General features: G+C 41.0%; 1 protein-coding gene across 1 annotated transcript; it reads left to right on the forward strand.

The window, feature by feature from the left end:
* Window positions 1-171: 171 nt before the first annotated feature.
* LOC139658806 (acetyl-coenzyme A synthetase, cytoplasmic-like) lies at window positions 172-15,885 on the forward strand. Its single transcript, XM_071536975.1, has 11 exons — window positions 172-262; window positions 605-775; window positions 3,496-3,629; window positions 5,132-5,264; window positions 7,103-7,159; window positions 7,870-7,950; window positions 8,865-8,973; window positions 9,897-9,965; window positions 11,207-11,383; window positions 11,910-11,984; window positions 12,974-15,885. The coding sequence occupies exons 2-11, from the start codon at window positions 632-634 to the stop codon at window positions 13,099-13,101; spliced, it is 1,107 nt and encodes a 368-aa protein (XP_071393076.1). The 5' UTR covers window positions 172-262; window positions 605-631; the 3' UTR covers window positions 13,102-15,885.
* Window positions 15,886-21,062: the final 5,177 nt, after the last annotated feature.

The following is a 21,062-nucleotide window of genomic DNA, read 5'->3' on the forward strand; positions in this document are numbered from 1 at the left end:
TCTTCATGCCTGTGTGTTTGTGTGTCTGTTCATTTGTATGTCCGTGTCTTTGTCTGTGTCTGTCTGTGTGTGTGTGTGTGTGTGTGTGTGTGTGTGTGTGTGTGTGTGTCTGTCTTTTCTCCAGGTCCCATGGAACCCAGAGGTGGACCTGTGTTGGTTCAGTCTGGTGTGCGGAGTGTCAGACGAGTGTGAACCAGAGTGGTGTGACTCTGAAGACCCTCTCTTCATCCTGTATACCAGTGGCTCAACTGGCAAACCAAAGGTAGAGAATTCACACACACACACGCACACACGCACGCACACACACACACACACACACACACACACACAGGATCTACCATCAGTGCTGTAATGATCTGTATATGCAGCCACACATAAACACTCACTCTCTCTCTCTCTCTCTGTGTCTCTCTCTCTCTCTCTCTCTCTCTCTCTCTGTCTCTCTCTCTGTCTCTCTCTCTCTCTCTCTCTCTCTCTCTCTCTCTCTCTCTCTCTCTCTCTCTCTCTCTCTCTCTCTCTCTCTCTCTCTCTCTCTCTCTCTCCCTCTCCCTCTCCCTCTCCCTCTCCCTCTCTCCCTAACCTTCCACTTTCGTCTCTTCATCAGGGAGTTCTTCATACAGTCAGTGGTTACATGCTGTACGCTGCCACCACCTTCAAGCTGGTGTTTGACTACCAGCCTGACGATGTGTATTGGTGCACAGCAGACATTGGCTGGATCACCGGCCACTCCTACATCACCTACGGCCCGCTGGCCAACGGGGCCACCAGCGTCCTGGTGAGTGGAGACAGAGGGATTGTGGGATTTGTTCTCTGTCTTACTGCTTGTGCACAGTGTGAGCTTGTGCCAGTCTGGTATTTTTTTTTTTTTATGAGACATCTAATTAACGTAGCTTGCTGACGACCACTAATTAGGTAGCATTAATCAAAAATAAAATGAAAAACATCTATAAAATTACTTCAGAGCCTACTACAGATGTGATTCAACCGTTCTCCAAGCAGTTTTTTTATTTATTCCTGTACTTTTTCAAGTAAAAGTTGTAGAGAAATGGGAAGCTTTGAATGGCTGTAATTGCAACGTTTCGGTCATAGACCTTCTTCAAAGCATCAAACATGGAACTGATGTCATCCGTGGGTTACTTATAGTTTTGGTCATTATTGACAACAGGTGCAAGACGATTGTTAATCAGCACAACCCAAGCTTTGAATGGCTGTAATCAACTTTTTGTCCGGTTTTCACTTGCCAGTTGGAACTATTGTTCATAAAATGAAATAACATCGATAGGGAAACAAGAAAGCGTGGAAATGTGATTGACCAAGAAGTTCAGCCGGGATCAACTTTTCTCGGCCGACAGGCTTGTTGACCGTCTGAATTTCCCATGTTGCTCAGCTCTATAGGAAAAGAATAGACTTACGGTGACTTGTTGGTACAGTTGCTTGTATTGTAGAACCCCGTTTAAGGTTACAAGCTGCAGTGTTTCTCCAGTTACCTTTCTTGGCAGGATAGAAAGGCCTGTGAAACAGCATTTAGGTCATGTGACACTAAAACTCTCCATTGAAACCAATAGTAATTTAGACGTTTTCTTAATTTGGTAAAAGCCTTCCAACATTAAAAAGCCAACACTAATGATGTTTTTACAGAGACCGTGGAAAGGCCTCTGACATTTAGACCATTTGACACTAAAACTCTCCATTGAAACTAATACTTAGAAACTTTGTACCTCTGGTTGGGCTGGCCAAACCTGCTTATTCAGTGGAATTGGAAACACTGGTGTGCTCCATCACTGGGCCAGTCCTGTTTCAGATATTTGACCTTTTTGAAGTGAGTATTATTTACCTGCCAAATGCAATGACAGACAAAGAAATTTAAATAGGTGCTCCGCTTTTTTTTCTTTCCTTTTTGAAAGTTACTCAGCTACTGCTTCCCCCTCTGCATGGAGGTGGTGAACCTGAGCTGGTGAGAGGAGTGTGCTTGTATATGACGCCACCTCACACTACCGGAACAGGAGATCAACTGCTGCCCTATGAGCCGTCCACAGCTCATAAACCTCCCACTTTTTACAGTGTTAATGTCTCACTTTTACTGCTGCGACATCAGCTGTCCCAGGCTCATGCTGTTGAGTCACCGGAGATTATAAAGACTCTATTTCCTAGACATGCACTAAGATCATGATTTGTTGGTAAATCCATTGGCATAGGTTTTAGGTCAAATCAATAAAGTAGTAAATTTAGTGAGCATGGGAACAGCTGAGAGACCAGTCCGTGTTTAATGTTAATGAGACCGCAGTGACTTAAACTTCTAATCCTCAACCTAAAATAGAAAGGAAAGTTTTACAACTAGGAGTGGCAATAAACTTATTGTTCTGGTTAGACTGTAGATAGCAGATGCCAGACCCATACATTTTTTGTAAAAGACGACAGCAGACACTGACAGCAACATTAAAAGCAACATAAAAGCAGAAGAGTCTCCGTTAAAAGTTGAATATTTCAGCTACTTGCAATTGTGTTTCCATGCATCCATTGTGTTTTGAAACCAGCTCGACTGACATGCAATTTGTTGGAATAGTTTTAATATGAAAAATGAAACGAGAAGGGGAAGGGAATCGCATCTCATGCAAAAAGGAAAATAGTTATTCAAGCTAACAGTTGCATAAATAAAAATGTGTACAGAGGCAGTGGAACGGTACATATGGCTATAAAATACATGCATACTTTACTCTCTTCCCAGGTGGGGCTGGGCGATATGGACCAAAAATCATATCTCGGTATTTTTAGGCTGAATGGCGATACACAATATGTATCTTGGTATTTTCTACAAAGTCAAATATCACAATATTTTTGACCAAATACCTCGATATCGATATTGCGACAATATTGTAGGGATGACTATTGGTGCTTTCACAAAATATTTACACAATGAGATTTTTGATAAATAATCATCAGTGATGTGGATATAATGACTAAGTGGGTAAAGGCAAATAATAGAACAGCTAGAAGAGTCTGGTAAGTTCAGAAAATGACATCACTTTACTGTAATGCAGCCTTTAAAACCAGGAAAAGACAACACTTATGCCATATCACAATATTACGATATCCAAAATCTAAGACGATATCTAGTCTCATATCACGATATCCATATAATATCGATATATTGCCCAGCCTTATTCCCAGGCAGAAATCTCCACACCCCACATAGTTTCAGTATGACTGAATTCTGATTTTTTTTTTTTAATATAGTGTGAACTAGCTAAAAAACTATACAGGTTCAACCATGAACCCAATGCCCTATAGCAGTCTGTTGATTTCTTCCAATCCTATGACTGATCTATCTTTAGATTACATCTTACAGTCAGTCAAAAGTTTCACTCTACCTGTTTTTGTTCTTCACTAACGTCATGTTGAGTTTGAAATCTCATGTTTGTTGTGCCACCACCTACCCACTTCTACTGATTTTGCTGATATTGAGTGTGTGTGTGTGTGTGTGTGTGTGTGTTTCAGTTTGAGGGCCTGCCCACCTACCCGGATGTGAGCCGTATGTGGGAGATTGTAGATAAATATCATGTGTCCAAGTTCTACACGGCTCCCACCGCCATCAGACTGCTGATGAAGTACGGCAGCGACCCGGTGCAGAAGTGAGTCTCTCTCTCTCTGTCTACACTACCTGTCCATCTTCTCTCTCTCTCTCTCTCTCTCTCTCTCTCTCTCTCTCTCTCTCTCTCTCTCTCTCTCTCTCTCTCTCTCTCTCTCTCTCTCTCTCTCTGCCTCTCTCTCTGCCTCTCTCTCTCTGCCTCTCTTTCTTTTTCTCTCTCTGTGCTTTGTTTCTAGTTGTGTTTCCATCACATGGATTGAAGCAAATAAATATGCGTCCTGAATGTCGGAAAAACACAAAAATGGAAAGATTGTTTCCCTTAGAATTGATTAGTAATTGACAAGTTCTTATTGTTTTTTTGGTGTCAGCTAATGTTGGCCTGAAGATGAAAACAAAGAAATGCACTTGCCGATATTCTAATGTACCAACTAATGGCCCTACAACCACAACAGAGACTTAAACCTGGGAACGACAGTGTGTATGACATCGTGTCGGACAGATATTTTACAGACAACCAAGCCATCTCCAAATAATGTCTCCATCGTTTTTTTATCGCAACATTTCTTTAGCAACAAGAAGCTTTTTCCGGGTCAAGCAAGTGTAAAAACGTTTTTGGGATATGGAGGAAATGTTATGTAAATATTCCATTTCCTTTCTAATTCAATACATCATAATTCACATACAAATATCTGGATGGAAACGCAGCTTTGTCTCTCTCTTGACCTTTTTTCCTTGCTGCCTTCTCTTTATCTCCCTACTTTTCCTCTCTCACATTGCTTTTTCTCTTGTCTCTCCTCACTAGTTTTCTCTTTCTCCCAGTTACTGTTCCTCTCTTTCTACTGCTCCTTTTACTTCTAGCTCATTCTCATTCCCTGTTTCAACGGTTTCTGACTATGGACAGTTTTTTCCCCCCTGGATTTTAGTTTGTTAATGTTAATGAAATGTTAATGATTACTGTTTTTGTGGGTGTTTCTCTTTGTTTTGTTTTGTTCTGTTTTTCTCCCCCAGTAGTTCCAGCTGTATTGGGTTTTCCTGACCATATTATCTCAGAGTCTTTTTCATGTTTATCTCTGGCCGGAGCTTATTTTAATTACACACAAATCCTTTATTTATTCTGTTAATCCCATAGAGATATACCAGTCTATTTTATTACAGTTTCGACCCAGAAACAAGCAGGTCAGACCTCTCACTCCTCATTCACAATTTAATACATTACACATGCACACGTACACACACACACACACACACACACTGAGTCCACAGTGCTGTCACAGTTGGTGTTGACCTTCATGGAGACTCACGTGCACACACACCCTCTATTTAATCTAACATCAACACCAGCTGTAAATAACTCCTGTTGTGCTTTTTCAGTGTGAATATAATACATCTAACCCAAAATCCAATGCTGCCCCCTCATACAGATCTACATGAGCTGGCACCAAGGCTACACCTATTTTTCTGGGCTCAACATGAAAGCTTTATACTTTCTACTCCCCTCTCTCCCTCTCTCCCTCTCCCTCTCTCTCTCTCTCTCTCTCTCCCTAGGTATAAGCGAAAGTCTCTGAAGGTGTTGGGGACAGTGGGAGAGCCCATCAACCCCGAGGCCTGGCAGTGGTACTACACCGTGGTGGGAGAGAAGAGATGTCCCATTGTCGACACGTTCTGGCAGACAGAAACTGTTAGTTTTGTTTACTATCCACCAATTTTTATGCTGACATCTGAATATACACACTGTGTGAATATACACTCACCGAGCACTTTACTAGGAACACCTGTACACCTGCTTATTCATGCAATTATCCGTTCAGCCAATCATGTGGCAGCAGTGCAATGCATAATATCATGCAGATACAGGTCAGCAGCTTCAGTTCATGTTCACATCAAACATCAGAATGGGGAAAAAATATGATCTCAGTGACTTTGAGTATTTCTGAAACTGCTGATCTCCTGGGATTTTCACACACAACAGTCTCTAGAGTTTACACAGAATGGTGCGAAAAACAAAAAACTGATAAAGTGCCCGGTGAGTGTATATACACTCACCGAGCACTTTATTAGGAACACCGTACTAATACTGGGTAGGTATCAGCTTTCAGCTCAATGTCAACCGGCTACCAAAGTGCCATCCGCCTCAGGATCCAACGTGTTGCATTCTGGGATGCTTTTCTGCTCTCCACAGTTGTAAAGAGGTTATCTGAGTTACTGAAGCCTTTCTGTCAGCTCAAACCAGTCTGGCCATTCTCCTCTGACCTCTGACCTCTCTCATCAACAAGGCGTTTCCGTCCGCAGAACTGCTGCTCACTGAATGTTTTTTGTTTTCCGCACCATTCTGTGTGAACTCTAGAGACTGTTGTGCGTGAAAATCCCAGGAGATCAGCAGTTTCAGAAATACTCAAACCAGCCCGTCTGGCACCAACAGCCATGCCACGGTCAAAGTCACTGAGATCACATTTTTTCTCCATTCTGATGTTTTATGTGAACATTAACTATATATATATATTGTACATATATGTATCTATATATATAATTTATATATAGATATGCCTCTCTTCATGTAAGTTCCTCATTGGCAAAATGATAGAATAATATTCCCCATCTTGCATTCTTGACTTATTAAATAAAAAGGGTGCACATACCATCAATCATGATGGTGGTTGAGAATGTATAAAAGTAGACATTCCTCTATAGCAGAAGAGTGACCGAGTCAATTTTGCGCGAGTCCCAAGTCAGTCTCAGGTTTTGAGGCACAAGTCTCAAGTCAATTTCCAAGTCTAAATGTAGATTACAAATTCCACCAAGTCCATGTCATTAATGTCAAGTCTCAAGTCTAAATGTAGAACAGCCAAGTCAGAACAAATCAAGAGTCCAGTATCAATTTAATATCTTGAAGAAAACTAAATATCTAGGACTTTTCAATGCAATATGGTTTTAATAGGATAAAAGCTTGGTATGAGCATCATGAGTTTGATTTCTATAATCCGTTTCAACTTTAATAAATTTAATCATTCCATACAAATTCAGAAAACAATTTAAATTCAGTCGTCTGCTGGAACAAATCTCATCACTTTCAATCTAAGTCATTTACACAAACACAAGATCAAAGTACAAGTCAGAGTCAAGTCTCAAGTATTCAATTCATGAATCAAGTCAAGTATCAAGCAATTAAAACTGACTCGAATCTGACTCAAGTCCAAGTCATGTGACTCCAGTCCCCACCTCTGCTCTATAGTCATTATTTTGAAATGCCTTGATCAGGCAACAGGGCCACTGGCTTTGTCGCCCCCTTGTGGATAAGCGGTTTATAGCCTCAGACAGGCTCAGCAAAGCAGGTTGATGTGTGTATTATGCATGCGGAGAGCTTGTGTATGTGGTGAGCTTAGTGTCCGCGTACCTTGTGTTTACTACATACCAGGCCTAACCCTAGATACATTTTAGCAGACTGAGACTGCTTGGTGCTTTTCACCCTCTGCACTACTAACCTACTTTTTTTCCTACTGCCTGTTATCTTGTCTTCAGGGTGGACATGTGTTGACTCCTCTGCCTGCCGCCACACCCATGAAACCTGGATCTGCTGTGAGTATGCTCATCTAGAAATAAAAAAACAGCATTTAGCAGAGGATTTTGACTGACAGTGTTGATGCTCCACTCATTGAGCTAGAATTGAGCTTGCCAGTTTTTCTTTCGTGTCAAAGACTCCCTAATACGACGCCCCGGTGTCTCAACCGGTAGAGCGTGTACCATTAAGACTAAGTTCTAATTGCAGCGGCGTGGGTTTGAATCCGGCCCGTACCCTTTTGCTGCACATCATCCCCTCTCTCTGCCCTGTCTTTCCTGTCTCTCTCTGCTGGGACTATCCAATAAAGCAGAAATGCCAACAAATGTATCTTATTGTTATCTTGTTATTTGATATTTGTTATTAAACAGAACTTTATACTTTATAGATTTACATAAATGTCTAAACTGTTTGGTGGGAGGAAAAACCAAATAGTCATTCTCATTGGAGGCAACCTATATGAAATTGGGTCAAAACACTGTTGAATACATTCTCTCATTGTTTTAAGTTCAGGGAAGTTAACACTAATTACATTAAAACTGTTCCTCATTTTGCTGGGGAATCCCTGAATCCACTCTGGGACCCACTGAGCTTGACAGAATCATGCCTGGATCAATATAGGACCTTTTGCACATTTTCACAAATAACACTTCTCAATAAAATATATTTTGAATGCTTTCATGAAAAAATGAATCAACCGTTTGCCACTTGTCCTTTTTCCGTCCCCCAGACGTTCCCGTTCTTTGGAGTGGTGCCGGCCATCTTGAATGAGTCAGGAGAGGAGCTGGAGGGGCCGAGTGAAGGATATCTGGTGAGGAACCAATCAGCTTTACTTCACCTCATTTACATATGCAGGGCTTGGAATTAACTTGGTTTGCTAGCCAGTTTGGTCCATGGACTTGTAACATTATCAGCACCAAAAAAATCACTGGTAAACTACTTGGTAACACTTTACTTTACAGTGGGACAAGTAAGTACGCAATATTACTGTGTAGGTATTTGATGTAAACCTCCCTAATACATAATGTATTTACAACAGTGTAACAGACCATTCAAATGACTTCATCAAAACTGTGTTGTTACGCTGTTGTAAGTACATTATGTATTAGGGAGATTTTCAACACCATAATATTGTATTCGAAGATATATACATACATCATGAGTATTATTTTCAAGTCTTGTACATAAAATTGCAAAATCACTACAGCTGGGTATTTCTAAGACCCTTGTGACACAACACAGATTACGATAAGATACTCATTTCGGGCTGCAACTAACGATTATTTTCATTGTGGATTAATCTGTCGATTATTTTCCTGATTAATCGATTAGTTGTTTGGTCTATAAAATTGTCGATCAGTGTTTCCCAAAGCCCAAGATGACGTCCTCAAATGTCTTGTTTTGTCCACAACCCAAAGATATTCAGTTTACTGTCATAGAGGAGTAAAGAAACCAGAAAATATTCACATTTAAGAAGCTGGAATCAGAGAATTTTGACTTATTTTTCTTTAAAAATTACTTCAAACCGATTAATCTATTATCAAAATAGTTAACAATTAATTGTTGCAGCTCTATACTCATATGATAGTACTACAACTCTTTGCTTGTCAGGAGTGTATTGCAGTTTTTTTATTGTAGCAGTGGGTCTTCTTCCATTTTACCAGTGGAAAGAGAAGTTACTCATCTCCTTGTCCATTGATCCTTCTCGGCGTCTGTCTCTGGCAGGTGTTCAAACAGCCGTGGCCCGGCGTGATGAGGACGGTGTATGGGAACCACCAGAGGTTTGAAACCACCTACTTCAAGAAATTCCCCGGATACTACGTCACAGGAGACGGTAAGAGAGGAGAGGGGGAAGGAGGGAGTTGTCAGAGTCTGTTCGGATAACAAGAAATCACTGCACACGCATTGCCTTGATCGAGATTTGTATTCAGTGCATTAAAGCATGATTTTTTTTAAACTTTTTTACTGTTTTTACTTTATCTATTCTGAAAAGGTTGACTTTGCATGCATGTTTTTTTTCCGGCAATGCTCTGCTTTATACTCACACAGTTCCACACATATTCACACCATTGAGCTGCAGTCTGCTGGTACTCAATACTTTATTGCCATCTCAACATTGATTGATGAACGTTGATTGGGATTTACTTTGGCAAGCTCGCTTAAAACAGACAGAGAGCGACCAAGAATGAATAAAATTAACCGCAAGATGTAAAAAACACTTAAAAAAACATAGCTCACAAGTTAAGACATAAGATAGAAGCAATAAAATACCTTAAAATGAAATAAGTAAAATACCATAAACTAAGACATGTGTACCATAGGGATAAAACCTACTTGTCATATTGCATGCTCAGTTAGATCTGACACATAGTCTGTATTTTCAGCAGGGGAGAGTGTTTCTTGTCCAGCTGGTCTACGATGTGAAGCGCACACTCTACTGCAGACTATTGAATAAATAATAAATGCAAAAAAAAAAAAAATGCTAATTACTTTTTGCCCTTTCCATTGTTTGTAGAATAAAAACACCTTTCCGTCCATCCCTTCTCATTTTCATATATAAGAATATATATAAAGCTTTTCCTTAACTTCAATAGGAAGAATGCGTATGCAGACATGAGCTTTTATAAAACTCCTTTTTCTTAGCCAAGAAAAGGCTTGTTTGGCAGGCATGGGGTATATTTTGCCTAATTTTGGTTTTGTATATTTCTTTACTTTTTTGAAAGTATTTTTCAGCATTATGACTTGTTCATCCTGTAGGTTGCCGTAGAGACAAGGACGGCTACTATTGGATCACAGGGAGGATAGACGACATGCTGAACGTCTCGGGTAAGACTTCTTATTGGCCAATGTGCACACATGCTAAATTAGGATAATGCTTTACTACATGTTCATGTGTCTTGAGTGTGAGGTAGCGTGTGTGTGTGTGTGTGTGTGTGTGTGTGTGTGTGTGTGTGTGTGTGTGTGTGTGTGTGTGTGTGTGTGTGTGTGTGTGTGTGTGTGTGTGTGTGTGTGTGTGTGTGTGTGTGTGTGTGTGTGTGTGTGTGTGTGTGTGTGTGTGTGTAAGGTTGCATGTCCGCGAGAAACCTCTCTTCACATTACTGTCTTTCTCGTTATTTTCAGTGTAAAAGTGATACTGTGATCCTGACAGCGCTGAGGACCAAGCAGTTTTTTTGGCTTTTAGAGTGCCAAGCTGTAGAAGTTACAAATATTTAAGTTTTTAGTAAAAGGGCACTGCGCTTCACTTTTCAGTTGTCACTTAGCAACAAGAGCCATGAGCGGTGTTTAGGGCTGTTAATTACAAAAAAAAAAAAAGAAAAAAGCTGCCTAGGGGACTCGGAGGCTCACTTGCTTGATGACCTTTGTATCTGCATTGCACATGTGCTTGTGTACATGTTGAGGAAGGAGAGTGTGTATGTGTGTGTATGAGAGAGAGAGAGGCATGGTCTTGCATCAACTGTGTGTGTGTGTGTGTGTGTGTGTGTGTGTGTGTGTGTCTGTCACTTTCTGTCTGGGTCTGTCTCAGTCTGCATCCTTGTGTCCTCCGCGATGCGTCTGAGACATGTTTGTGATGAAGGTCTATATAAATAAACGAAATAAAATTTAAAAAGAAACGTCAAAGGACTTTACAGAGAATTAGCCTACCTACATATAACTAATTAACATTCAGTCGTGTCATATCGAATGTCTGAAGTACGATTCCAAAACAAACCAAGGCCGAGGACAGAGAACAGTAAAAATCCTGGAAGTTTACTTGCCAGCCAACGATGCCTTGGATGAAGACTTCGCTGATTTTAAAAACAAATGGGGAAAATCCCAAGATTCATCGCGATAACAACGCATCACATCCAAACAGCGTTACAGTCTACAGAACAGATGGTGAAATCAGCTGGGAAAATGAACACAGCCCATCTCAAACTGTAAAGATGCTTCTCTGCTCTCTCCAGAACAACTTGGGTCGATCGATCTCCACAAGGACACGAGTACCGACTTGGGGTTTTTGGATAATCCTCCATTTTTTCCTTCTCTCTCTCTGTCTCTCTCTCTCTCTCTTTCTCTCTTTCTTCCAGGTCACTTGTTGAGTACAGCGGAGGTGGAGTCGGCTCTGGTAGAGCACGAGGCGGTGGCGGAGGCTGCAGTGGTGGGCAGACCTCACCCAGTCAAAGGAGAAAGCCTGTACTGCTTCGTAACGCTCTCCGACGGAGTGACGTACAACCGCACACTGGAGGCCGAACTCAAAAAACAAGGTGGGTAGAGAGTTAGGTTCGACCGATATTTCTGTATTCGGTGTTTCCCCTCAATATTTTCTTCTTGTCTGGGTGGAAAAGCCTCTGAAACAGCATTCAGACCATCATGGGACACTAAAACTCTCCATTGAAACTGACAAAATTGTTTTAGGGTTAGCAGCTCTTTGAGGCAGAGTGACCCACCACACCTCTTCAACAGCAGGGGAACTCTGAGATACATTACTACCTTTATGAATAAAGATGAATATAGTCTTCTGAACTTTAAGTGAAGAATTAATTTACAAAAACAGCATTATTGAAAGTGAAATTTGATTTGGTTGGACAACACTGACTGGCTGATATCTGATATTTAATAAAAGCCCAATATGAACCTGTTTGTGTCTGGGATGTGTTTCTCATCAGGCACTGTATAATTTCTGCACAACATTCATACCGAGGCCTTGATTTCCTTTTGTTTTTAAATGACATTGTCTGGAAATGGGTGTCTGACATGGTGTGTGTGTGTGTGTGTGTGTGCCGTTAACAGTGAGGGAGAAGATCGGCGCCATCGCTACACCAGACTACATCCAGAACGCACCGGGACTCCCCAAGACTAGATCTGGTAAAGTTAATAATAACCGATTGATGTATTTCACTGACTGATGTATTTCACTTGTATTTCACTTCGCTTGTAATGTTGGTGATCTAGACATTGAAGCTCATTGTACTGTTGCACTCTGTGTAAGTTGCTCTGCACTCAGGGTTTGAAATTCCCTCCTGCTCAGCACCAAATGCCAGTAAAATTTGTCGTTGGATAAATCAGTAAGAATCACCCACCATACTGGGCAGACGAAATCATTTGAATCCCTTGGTTATATACATTTTTCGGTCTTTCCCTGTTCTCAAACTTTGTCCCTGCTGGCCACTCTACTCTCTGTGACCATCGGCCAATCAAATCAAATCAAAGCAACAAAAAGGCTCCGTATCAAAAAGGCTCTGTATCAAACAGACAGTTTTCCAACTGATTCTGTACACAAAATGGCATTGGAAATGGTCAGTTACATTCTGTGACAAATGTGTATTATCTGGCAAAAAGAAAAGGTTGGAAACCACTTCAATGTAGAAGGTGAAAATATGAATATTAATTGCTTTGTAGGTGCAAAATAGTCAGTTAAAGAGTAAAATAGAATCGTGATTGGCTTCTACACTACATGCAGGATAAGCAACGTGTTTCGAGCTTAGCGCTCTTCCTCAGGCAGCATGAGGAGCAAAGGTCTTGTTGTTTTGCTTCTACAAGTTAATAAACTTTCACTCTCTGTAACCTTTTCTTTTTGTTTCCTGTCAGTTTTTGGAAGGCCGTGTTTTTCTACTACTGTTTTCTAGTGGATAGTTATTATCTAGGCCTGTAAAAAAAAAAAAAAAAAAATCTAGGTGAATTCTGTTAGTTTACCAGCCCTTGAACGTTAATTGCTTTAGAGAGTCAGCTAAACTGCTAAATTGTTAATTAAAAAATGTAACAACCTCATTTCTATATTCTCACTCTTTCACTGTCTCCCTTCCTCCCTTTTCTCTCTCTCTCCTCCCTGCCTCCATCACTCACCCTCTCTCCAGGTAAGATCATGCGGCGGGTGCTCCGTAAGATCGCCCGTAACGAACGGGACCTGGGCGACGTCTCCACGCTGGCCGACTCCTCGGTCATCGATCAGCTCTTCCAGAACCGATGCTGCGCCGCAGTGTGACAGCCTCGCCACGCCTGCAGGGGGCGCCACGCAGAGCCGTGGAGAGCGGCTCCGGCTGAAGCCGCACGCCAGCGGCCACATACACAAACAGGGAATAGGAGGAGGAGGAGGAGGAGGAAGGAGGAGGAATCCCAAGATGAATGATAGCTGGAGTTGAGGAGGTCTTGGTCTTGTCCAGTAAACAACCCTTAGCTCCTGATGAGGATGGTTGGTGTGTAGCAGAGTCCTGTATTTAAAATAGTTCCCCAATGTCTCCTAACACTATAGGCTGTACAGTGACTGGTGCATCCCAACATTCACCAGCCATGTTTGCTATTTTACCAGCTACTATAATTTTTAGAAAGGGAGCTGGTAGAGTACACACAATCTCCCAGCATGTGTCTGGTGACTGGTGGTCATTTCTAGCTTCTATAGCAATAATAATAATAATAAAAATAATAAGTTAGTGATATTTGGTGGCCACAAATAAAGTCTCAGGAATTAATAATGACGTCACAGCAGGCTTAAAAAAAAATGCCCAGAAGCCGACAGTGTTGCAGCTGTTTAAATACAAGGCGCTGATGTGCATCAGACAGGAGGAGCCGGGGGTTGTTTCTGGGTAAGATCTTCCTAAAGTGGAGGTCAACCAACCTGTGTGGGAGAAATACAGCTGGGTAACAGTTCACTCGGTTTTATTGCAGTGTTTTAACCTGTGGTGAAGTATTGTAGGTACACAGAGGTACTTGCTGTGTGACTCCTGAATGAAAATGTAAATTTTGTACTTGCATTCTGCTGTTACACCCCACAAAGTACATTCTGTGATAGGGGGATTTTCAAGTTCTTATTGTGTCTTTACAATATTTTTCCATTGGGTAATACACTGGAATAAGGCCTCTGTAAATTGGTACCTGTAACTGCCCTATAGTTAATATAACAAGCTACCTACTCCCCTCTCTCGATGCCATAGTACTGTTATGTACACTGATGATTAGCTAGACCTGAGAAAGTTCAACACTTGTAGTTTTAATTTTTATTGTATTTTTTAAAAACGTGTAGATTTTTGTCATTATTTTTGTTTTTATTTCAATTCATCTTTGACATAGGATCTGTTGGGAATGTCTGTCGGTGTGTCTGTCTGCACGCTTGTATGTTTTTAGTTGCTGAAAAAGTGATTAGGCTCTCTGTCGGTCAGGTGGAAACTGAGAGGGAGTTAGCTGTTGGTGTCCCAGCGACGTTTAGCTGAACGATTTCCCTAAAGCCCCAAACCAACTGCTAGATCTGATGTTGAAAAACGGGCTTAGGTCGGACTTTAAGGAAAATTTTAAAAAGGAAAAACTAAAATCAAATTAAGAAATAAAATGTCTGCCGACGGTACACTGGGGAAACAGCTGTGGTATAATGTGTGTGGACGCTTCATTTCATCATTTAAATCCGATTTTACAATACATGGTCCCCTGATATGAAAATAGGGTCCAGGGGTCCATCAAACTCAAATGGCTGTAATAATGTCTGAGTGTCATCTGTAATTGGAATAACTATCACCAACAGCTTTTGGACTTCACAAAAGCCACTATGAAACCCATGCAGGCGTCTTCCTGTACTTGCCACACTTCAGCTCAGAAGAGCAGCTCGATTTGTGTTTTCCTGCCTCTGTCATATGATAAACATGACATTAACGTGACGGATGCATTATTGTCATGTGTGTAAACGTTCAGTGTAATCAAAAAGGGGGGGAAGCTGTGGTTTAAATAATGCTCTTGTGGCTCTATAATCAAGGTATGGTGTGGATTCTAGACCAGATTTACACATGAATTAAAAAAATCTTTTGTTTTTCTACCCACTGTGACACAGATCCAATCTGTTCATTGCATGGTAGCCATGGAAACACAGGTCAGATCTGCATCTTTGTATGATTATAACTATAAAACTACCAAGGTTTTATTCACATGTAAATCAAGGCTAAGGCAAGAATAGGATGTTGTCAGTGTCTCAGTTCCTTGCTCGATGCTGCTCAGATTCATCTTCCTGTTAACTGTTTTATGAGGGCAAGACGAACAGAACATCGGGGTGTTATTAACTTTTATTTATCTGTGGAACGTTGACTTTTTCAGCAACACCCTGCGTATCATTGTTAACACAAATTCAAACAGGAGACTGCCCAGTACAACCGCAGTCTTAGTTACTTTCTGAGTTACTTTCCCCACTCAGATGTTCAACACCGGTCTGCGGATTTGAATCGACGGCCTTCCAAACACAAGCCCGCTCCATTAAGCGGCTGTCTGTGCTCGAAAACCTTTCATTAATTAAGGGAACAAAATGGAGTCTGAGCCACGCTAACCCGTGACCTGGGAGTTGATTTGGGGCTTGGAACGTTTCTAATGTTAGTTTAGTTTCCTTTTATTAGACGATTGTGAGAATTAATTGATTGTAACTTCATCAGATGGAGATGAACCAGAAGCAGGACCTCGTATAGATTTATCATTATTGACATTTCATTATTTTATTTTTTTATTATTTGTTGCTGTTTGTGTCTCAATGTGCCAACCTAAGTAACAATGGAACTGGGTGTACTAAGCTTATAATCGTGTCTGATGTATAAAAACATACAACTGCGTATTTGATTTGAAAAGCATTTTTTTTTTTTTTTGTCTGTATAATAAGTAACTCGGGTGAAGGAAAGAGATTTTTGCTGGGGGTTTTTTTGTTTGTTTTTTGCTGTTCATCCTCAGTTTTGTGTTGTTTTCGTTGCCCCCTTTGTATCAAAGTGTATGCAATGACAGTAAATGGACATGACTACTGCCTCTAGTCCTGTGTCACTGGCTTTTCCTTCGAGTTTGGATTTAATTGTCATATTGTCAGTGGCTTGCGGAACCCTCGTTTATCTTTAAAGGTTCAGTGCAATGGAAATCACATTTTCCAATCTCATGGTATCATTTAACCAAAGGCCTGTTAATGCAAAGCTACAGTATCCAAAATATTTTTACTGCCAGTATTATGGAAATTTGACGAATGCTCTTTGAGAAACTCTCCTTGTAGTTGGAGGGTCCTTCGGGAGAACGCCTGTGCGTGGGGTCTTTTAACGCGGGGAGACAGGCAGCCACCACACGGTCCTCGACAGAGAGAAGGCCAGGGTCCAATGGCATGGAAAACCAAGACAGTTGGGGGGCCTCCCCCTGTGCTGCGGCCTTCATCCGCCTTCGCGACCACTCTGGTGCTCCTCACAGCACTACCTCCTGAGACTCTGACCAGCCACCATCTTCCATTGAGGACTTGGTCGGACCGTCGGTGCCCTCCCCCTCGACCTTACCGCCATGGGTGGCCCTACCAGGGGCAAAGCTCCAGACGGCATCGCTCTCAGGTTCTCTGGATAAACAATAAGCCTCTCCACCACGTCAAGGTGGTGATCCCCGAGAGAGGACTCGGTCAGCAGAATCCGGTCTTCTTCCTAGTTTAACTAACGTCATCCATACCCTCATTTGAATGTATACTCTGATTCATCGACTGTATGAATACGATGGATTGTCGATGGCTGCCAGGAGTGGTTTTCACTGCATCTTCAAAGTCTACTTTTCAGGAATTTAGCAAGTCTGTTTTCCTTTGGAAACCCATTTTTGACCTATGATGCATTTTAAATTTTAGGCATTCAGCTGATGCTCTTTTCCACCGCAGGTTAAAATGACTCCAACCGTAGAATAAGCTTCAATTCCTAGATCACCAACAATTCAGCAAATTATTTTTTTCACCCTGTACACAAACAAAAAGATGAAAATGAAAAACATTTCATCTATATCTTTATTTTAGTTAGTTTTACGAGTAGGCAAGATAATATTAGTTCAGTTTTAGTTTTTTTCACAAAGTCTAGTTTTTTTAAATTATTTATTTCAGTTAATGACTGTTTTTAAACACCTAGTTTTCGTGTTGGTATTACTTTACGATAAGAACCTTGCTTACGACTGAGTTTAAAGACATCCAACTGGAGATGCAACTAAGCAAACAGATATTTTCACTTGTTTAGTCCCAGGATCATGACATTATTTTCTACACATGCTGGACAATGTAAGCTGTAAGTAAGTATAAAGAGAAAAGAAAACTGGTTCTTAGGTTTCTGCAGGACACCAATTATTTGTATGAGTACTTTACAATTTGGAGGCGTATAATGGAGTTCATACTGTCATTTAAAAACTATCATTTGTTTAGATTTTGCGTTGTCAGTCATTTTGTAAATGTCACTTTTCCAAATGTTGAGTATTACTTCATCGCTTAACATTATTTTGGAAGCAAATTGTAGTTTGAGCAGCAGTACAGAAGCTGACAGACAGGGGGCGCTGCAGCACTGCCCAAGCCAACATGCTGAAGCAGAGAGCGTTTGTGTCTGCAAGCCAAAGAGAGATGCTTCTTGGTATTACATCATCAATTTATTTTTTCACACAACAGCAAATACGGCACCTGTGGTTTCTGAGAATACGTAACTCTCCTGTTGTGTTAGGGTCAAATCTGACCCATTTAACTCCTTTAGCTGTCATAAATGTTTTCTTTTATCTGATTGCCATAAGGCCTCATGACATCCTCCACACCAGGTATCAGAACACAACAAAATCATGTTTACAACTGTTAGTGAAGGGTAGGAGTTCCCAAGATTTACCCACTCAAGGTACTGTAAGGCGCTTTGGATAAAAGCATCCACAAAAAAACATATAACACACTCAATGAGTCCTGGTCATTAATTTTCCTGATCTACCTGCGGAAGTAGTTTGGTAAAATCAGATTCTAGTTTACTTGCATTGAGATTTTAATGATGGCTGTAGATGCATGACACCCGTGTGTCAAGACAGACCCTATAAACGAGCGATGTGCAAAGGTGGAAATCTTTAGATTTGCTAAAGTCTTTCCTTTATGCTCATTCAGCAGTACTAACAAGAGAAAACAATGCCAAATACAATGTGAAATAAAGAAAGGCCAAAGCAGCTCCCACACCTGTCACAAACAACTGCAAGGTAAATGTTAAGCATATATTCATTAATAATTATCACAATTAGAGCAGATGTAGTGCTGCGACCTGCACTTGAATCACTGCTGATACCAAATCAGGCACCAGGTGGAACCAAACTCAAAACGACTTCCATGGATTCTTTTGTGTTGTGGCTTTGAGTAATTATTATAGTGTTCAGTCATCAATTTTAAAAAATGTATACATATCAAAAGATAGACACACACTCAATCTCAAACACACACATACAAACACAGGGATAGTCTCTAGTTTCCACTGAAAATAATGACAAAGTAGGATTTGACTAGTAGTAGGAGTTTCCAGTGTTATAATTGAATAATTATAATAATATAATTGTTGCTTGTTATTTTTGCAGTTTGATAAATTTCTTCTGTTGAATTTTGCAATTGACTTAGAAAATTCACATGTAGTGTCAAGCAGTTGAATGTTTATTCTTCAAGTTCAAGTTTGAATTACTGAATTTTGTTCTGAATGCTTAAACACTAACAGTGATTCTTGAAGCACTATCTCTGAAATCATTAACACTTGTAGCCAATGCATTTACCAAGTGTGCCAAACTGAACGCACGTTCTCTGCTTTACACTCAGTTTGTAATTTTATAACACACTTTTTGCAAAACTGTAAACACAACTCACTGCTTTACACTCAGTTTGCAATTTACAGTAATAACACACTTCTAGCAACACTGTAAACTTGTGGCCTGACCCACAAAGAAGGCGATATTTAGCCTATTTTTTCTGTTCTTTTTTTTTCTAGCACAAATGTTTTTGTTTTCTTCTACTGTGTTTTTGTTGTTTGAGGAGTATTACTCCTCAAACACCTGCAGGTTCACCTTTGAGAACCTGCAGTAGATTCACTGTCTATTAACAAACTCCTTGTTCACCAACCACAGGACGACGGCAACTTTGTCGTCTACAAGTGGTCTCCCATCTGGGCCTCAAATACTGTCTCTCCTGAGCCGAATCCTTCTGCAGCAGGATAACAACCTGGTTATGTACAGCAGAGGAGATACGCCAGTTTGGGCCACTGGCACCCACACCAACAGTAAGAATAACAGGATGCGCCTGACTCTGACTAACCAAGGTTTGCTGGTTCTTGACAAGAATGGGCAAACAATTTGGACCTCTGAGACGTGGAAAAAGTAATCAGCGGTTCAGTCTTGATGTGTGCCAATTCATTGTTGTGCGCCATGAATCAAAAAGAAGCAAGAATAATGTGTTGTGCTCTGTGAATGAAATAAAGAGCTCTTATCTTAAAGTTCACACTCATTTATGTGTGTCAACAGTTTAGCATAATGTACCTTGTTCAACTCTCACACACACATTGCTATTAAACTTCCAATTTCTGTGATAATAACCAACTAATAAATAATAAATGCAACAATAAATAGCTACATAAATAAATATAGAAATTAATAAACATACACCAACAACAATAATAAAACAATTGAATGAAAGGGGGGAGATGCTGCAATGATTAAAATGTAACTGGATCACTGAAAAGCTTTGTAATCTATTTCTTCATTAAGGCTTGGAAAAGTCATAGCACTATACCCCAAAAAGTTTTGAAGACAGTCTCGCCCTCTAGTGGTCAGTCTTACTGTATGTTTCAATACAGTGGAGGGAGCCATCGTTGGAAGGTAAATTACAACACTTCATCATAAAATAACACTAACTGCATTTAACATCAGATATTGATGATATATAATTTTATTATTGTAGGGCTGATAAGGTGCTATATGTATAGATTTCAATGTGTACAGTTTGGCACCAACATATCAGGGTTAGGAGTTGCCTGTGTTAGAGGTTCCATTCCCAAAATTTACCCACTCAAGGTACTGTAAGGCGCTTTGGATAAAAGCATCCACCAAATAACATACTCAATAAGTCAACATACTCAATAAGTACTGAAAAAAAAAATCTACCTAGTAGTTTGGTAAAATCTGATTCTTGCTTACGTGAGCAATTGTATCTGCATTAAGATGTAACCTGTGTCAAGACAGATCCTATGTTGTAAATAAAATGTGAAATAAAAAAAACTAAGCACAATTTAGGCCAAAGCAGCTCCCACACCTGTCACAAACAACTGCAAGGTAAATGTTAGGTATATATTAATTATCACAATTAGAGCAGATGTAGTGCTGCAACCAGCCCTGCGTTCAGCCCCGAGAAAACGTAGCAAAACGTTTATTTAAGGAAACGGTGGTGCGTTGAACACCCTGTTGTGTTACGCAAGCGTTGCAACTATGGCAGCTGAGAAGGTCCTGCTGTCCTGCTCCTGCTGTCATTCCCGCCAGAAGACCCCACAGTCTCGGCGCGGATATCGGCATGCCTCGCCGACATCTCGGCTTGGATGAAGGAACGCCACCTTCAGCTTAACTTGTCAAAGACTGAGCTCCTTGTCATCCCAGCCAGTCCCTCTATACAACAACAAATCAGCATCCAGCTCGAATCAACTGAGCTCATACCCACAAAGTCTGCCAGAAACTTGGGTGTCATGATTGATGACCAGCTAACCTTCAAGGAGCATGTGACTTCTGTTGCTCGGTCATGCCGATTTGCTCTATACAATATCAGGAAGATCAGACCCTACCTGTCTGAGCATGCAGCACAACTCCTGGTACAGGCTCTTGTAATATCACGCCTTGACTACTGCAACTCCTTACTGGCAGGGCTCCCGGCCTGTTCTTTCAAACCTCTGCAGATGATCCAGAACGCGGCGGCGCGTCTGGTCTTCAACCAGCCCAAAAGAGCACATGTCACTCCGCTATTCATATCCCTCCACTGGCTCCCAGTTGCTGCCCGCATCAAGTTCAAGTCCTTGATGCTCGCCTACAAAACAATAACCAAAACGGCTCCGACCTACCTGAACCCCCTCATTCAGGTCTATGCTCCCTCCCGCTCACTACGTTCTGCCATGGAGCGGCGCCTGGTGCTGCCACCTCAGCAAGGCCCTAAGTCTCTAGCCAGACTCT

Source organism: Centroberyx affinis, unplaced genomic scaffold, assembly GCF_046629955.1.
Source record: "Centroberyx affinis isolate AG114_WGS23_722 - 3 ecotype Tasmania unplaced genomic scaffold, CSIRO-AGI_Caff_v1 ptg002973l_1, whole genome shotgun sequence".
Lineage (NCBI taxonomy): Eukaryota > Metazoa > Chordata > Actinopteri > Beryciformes > Berycidae > Centroberyx > Centroberyx affinis.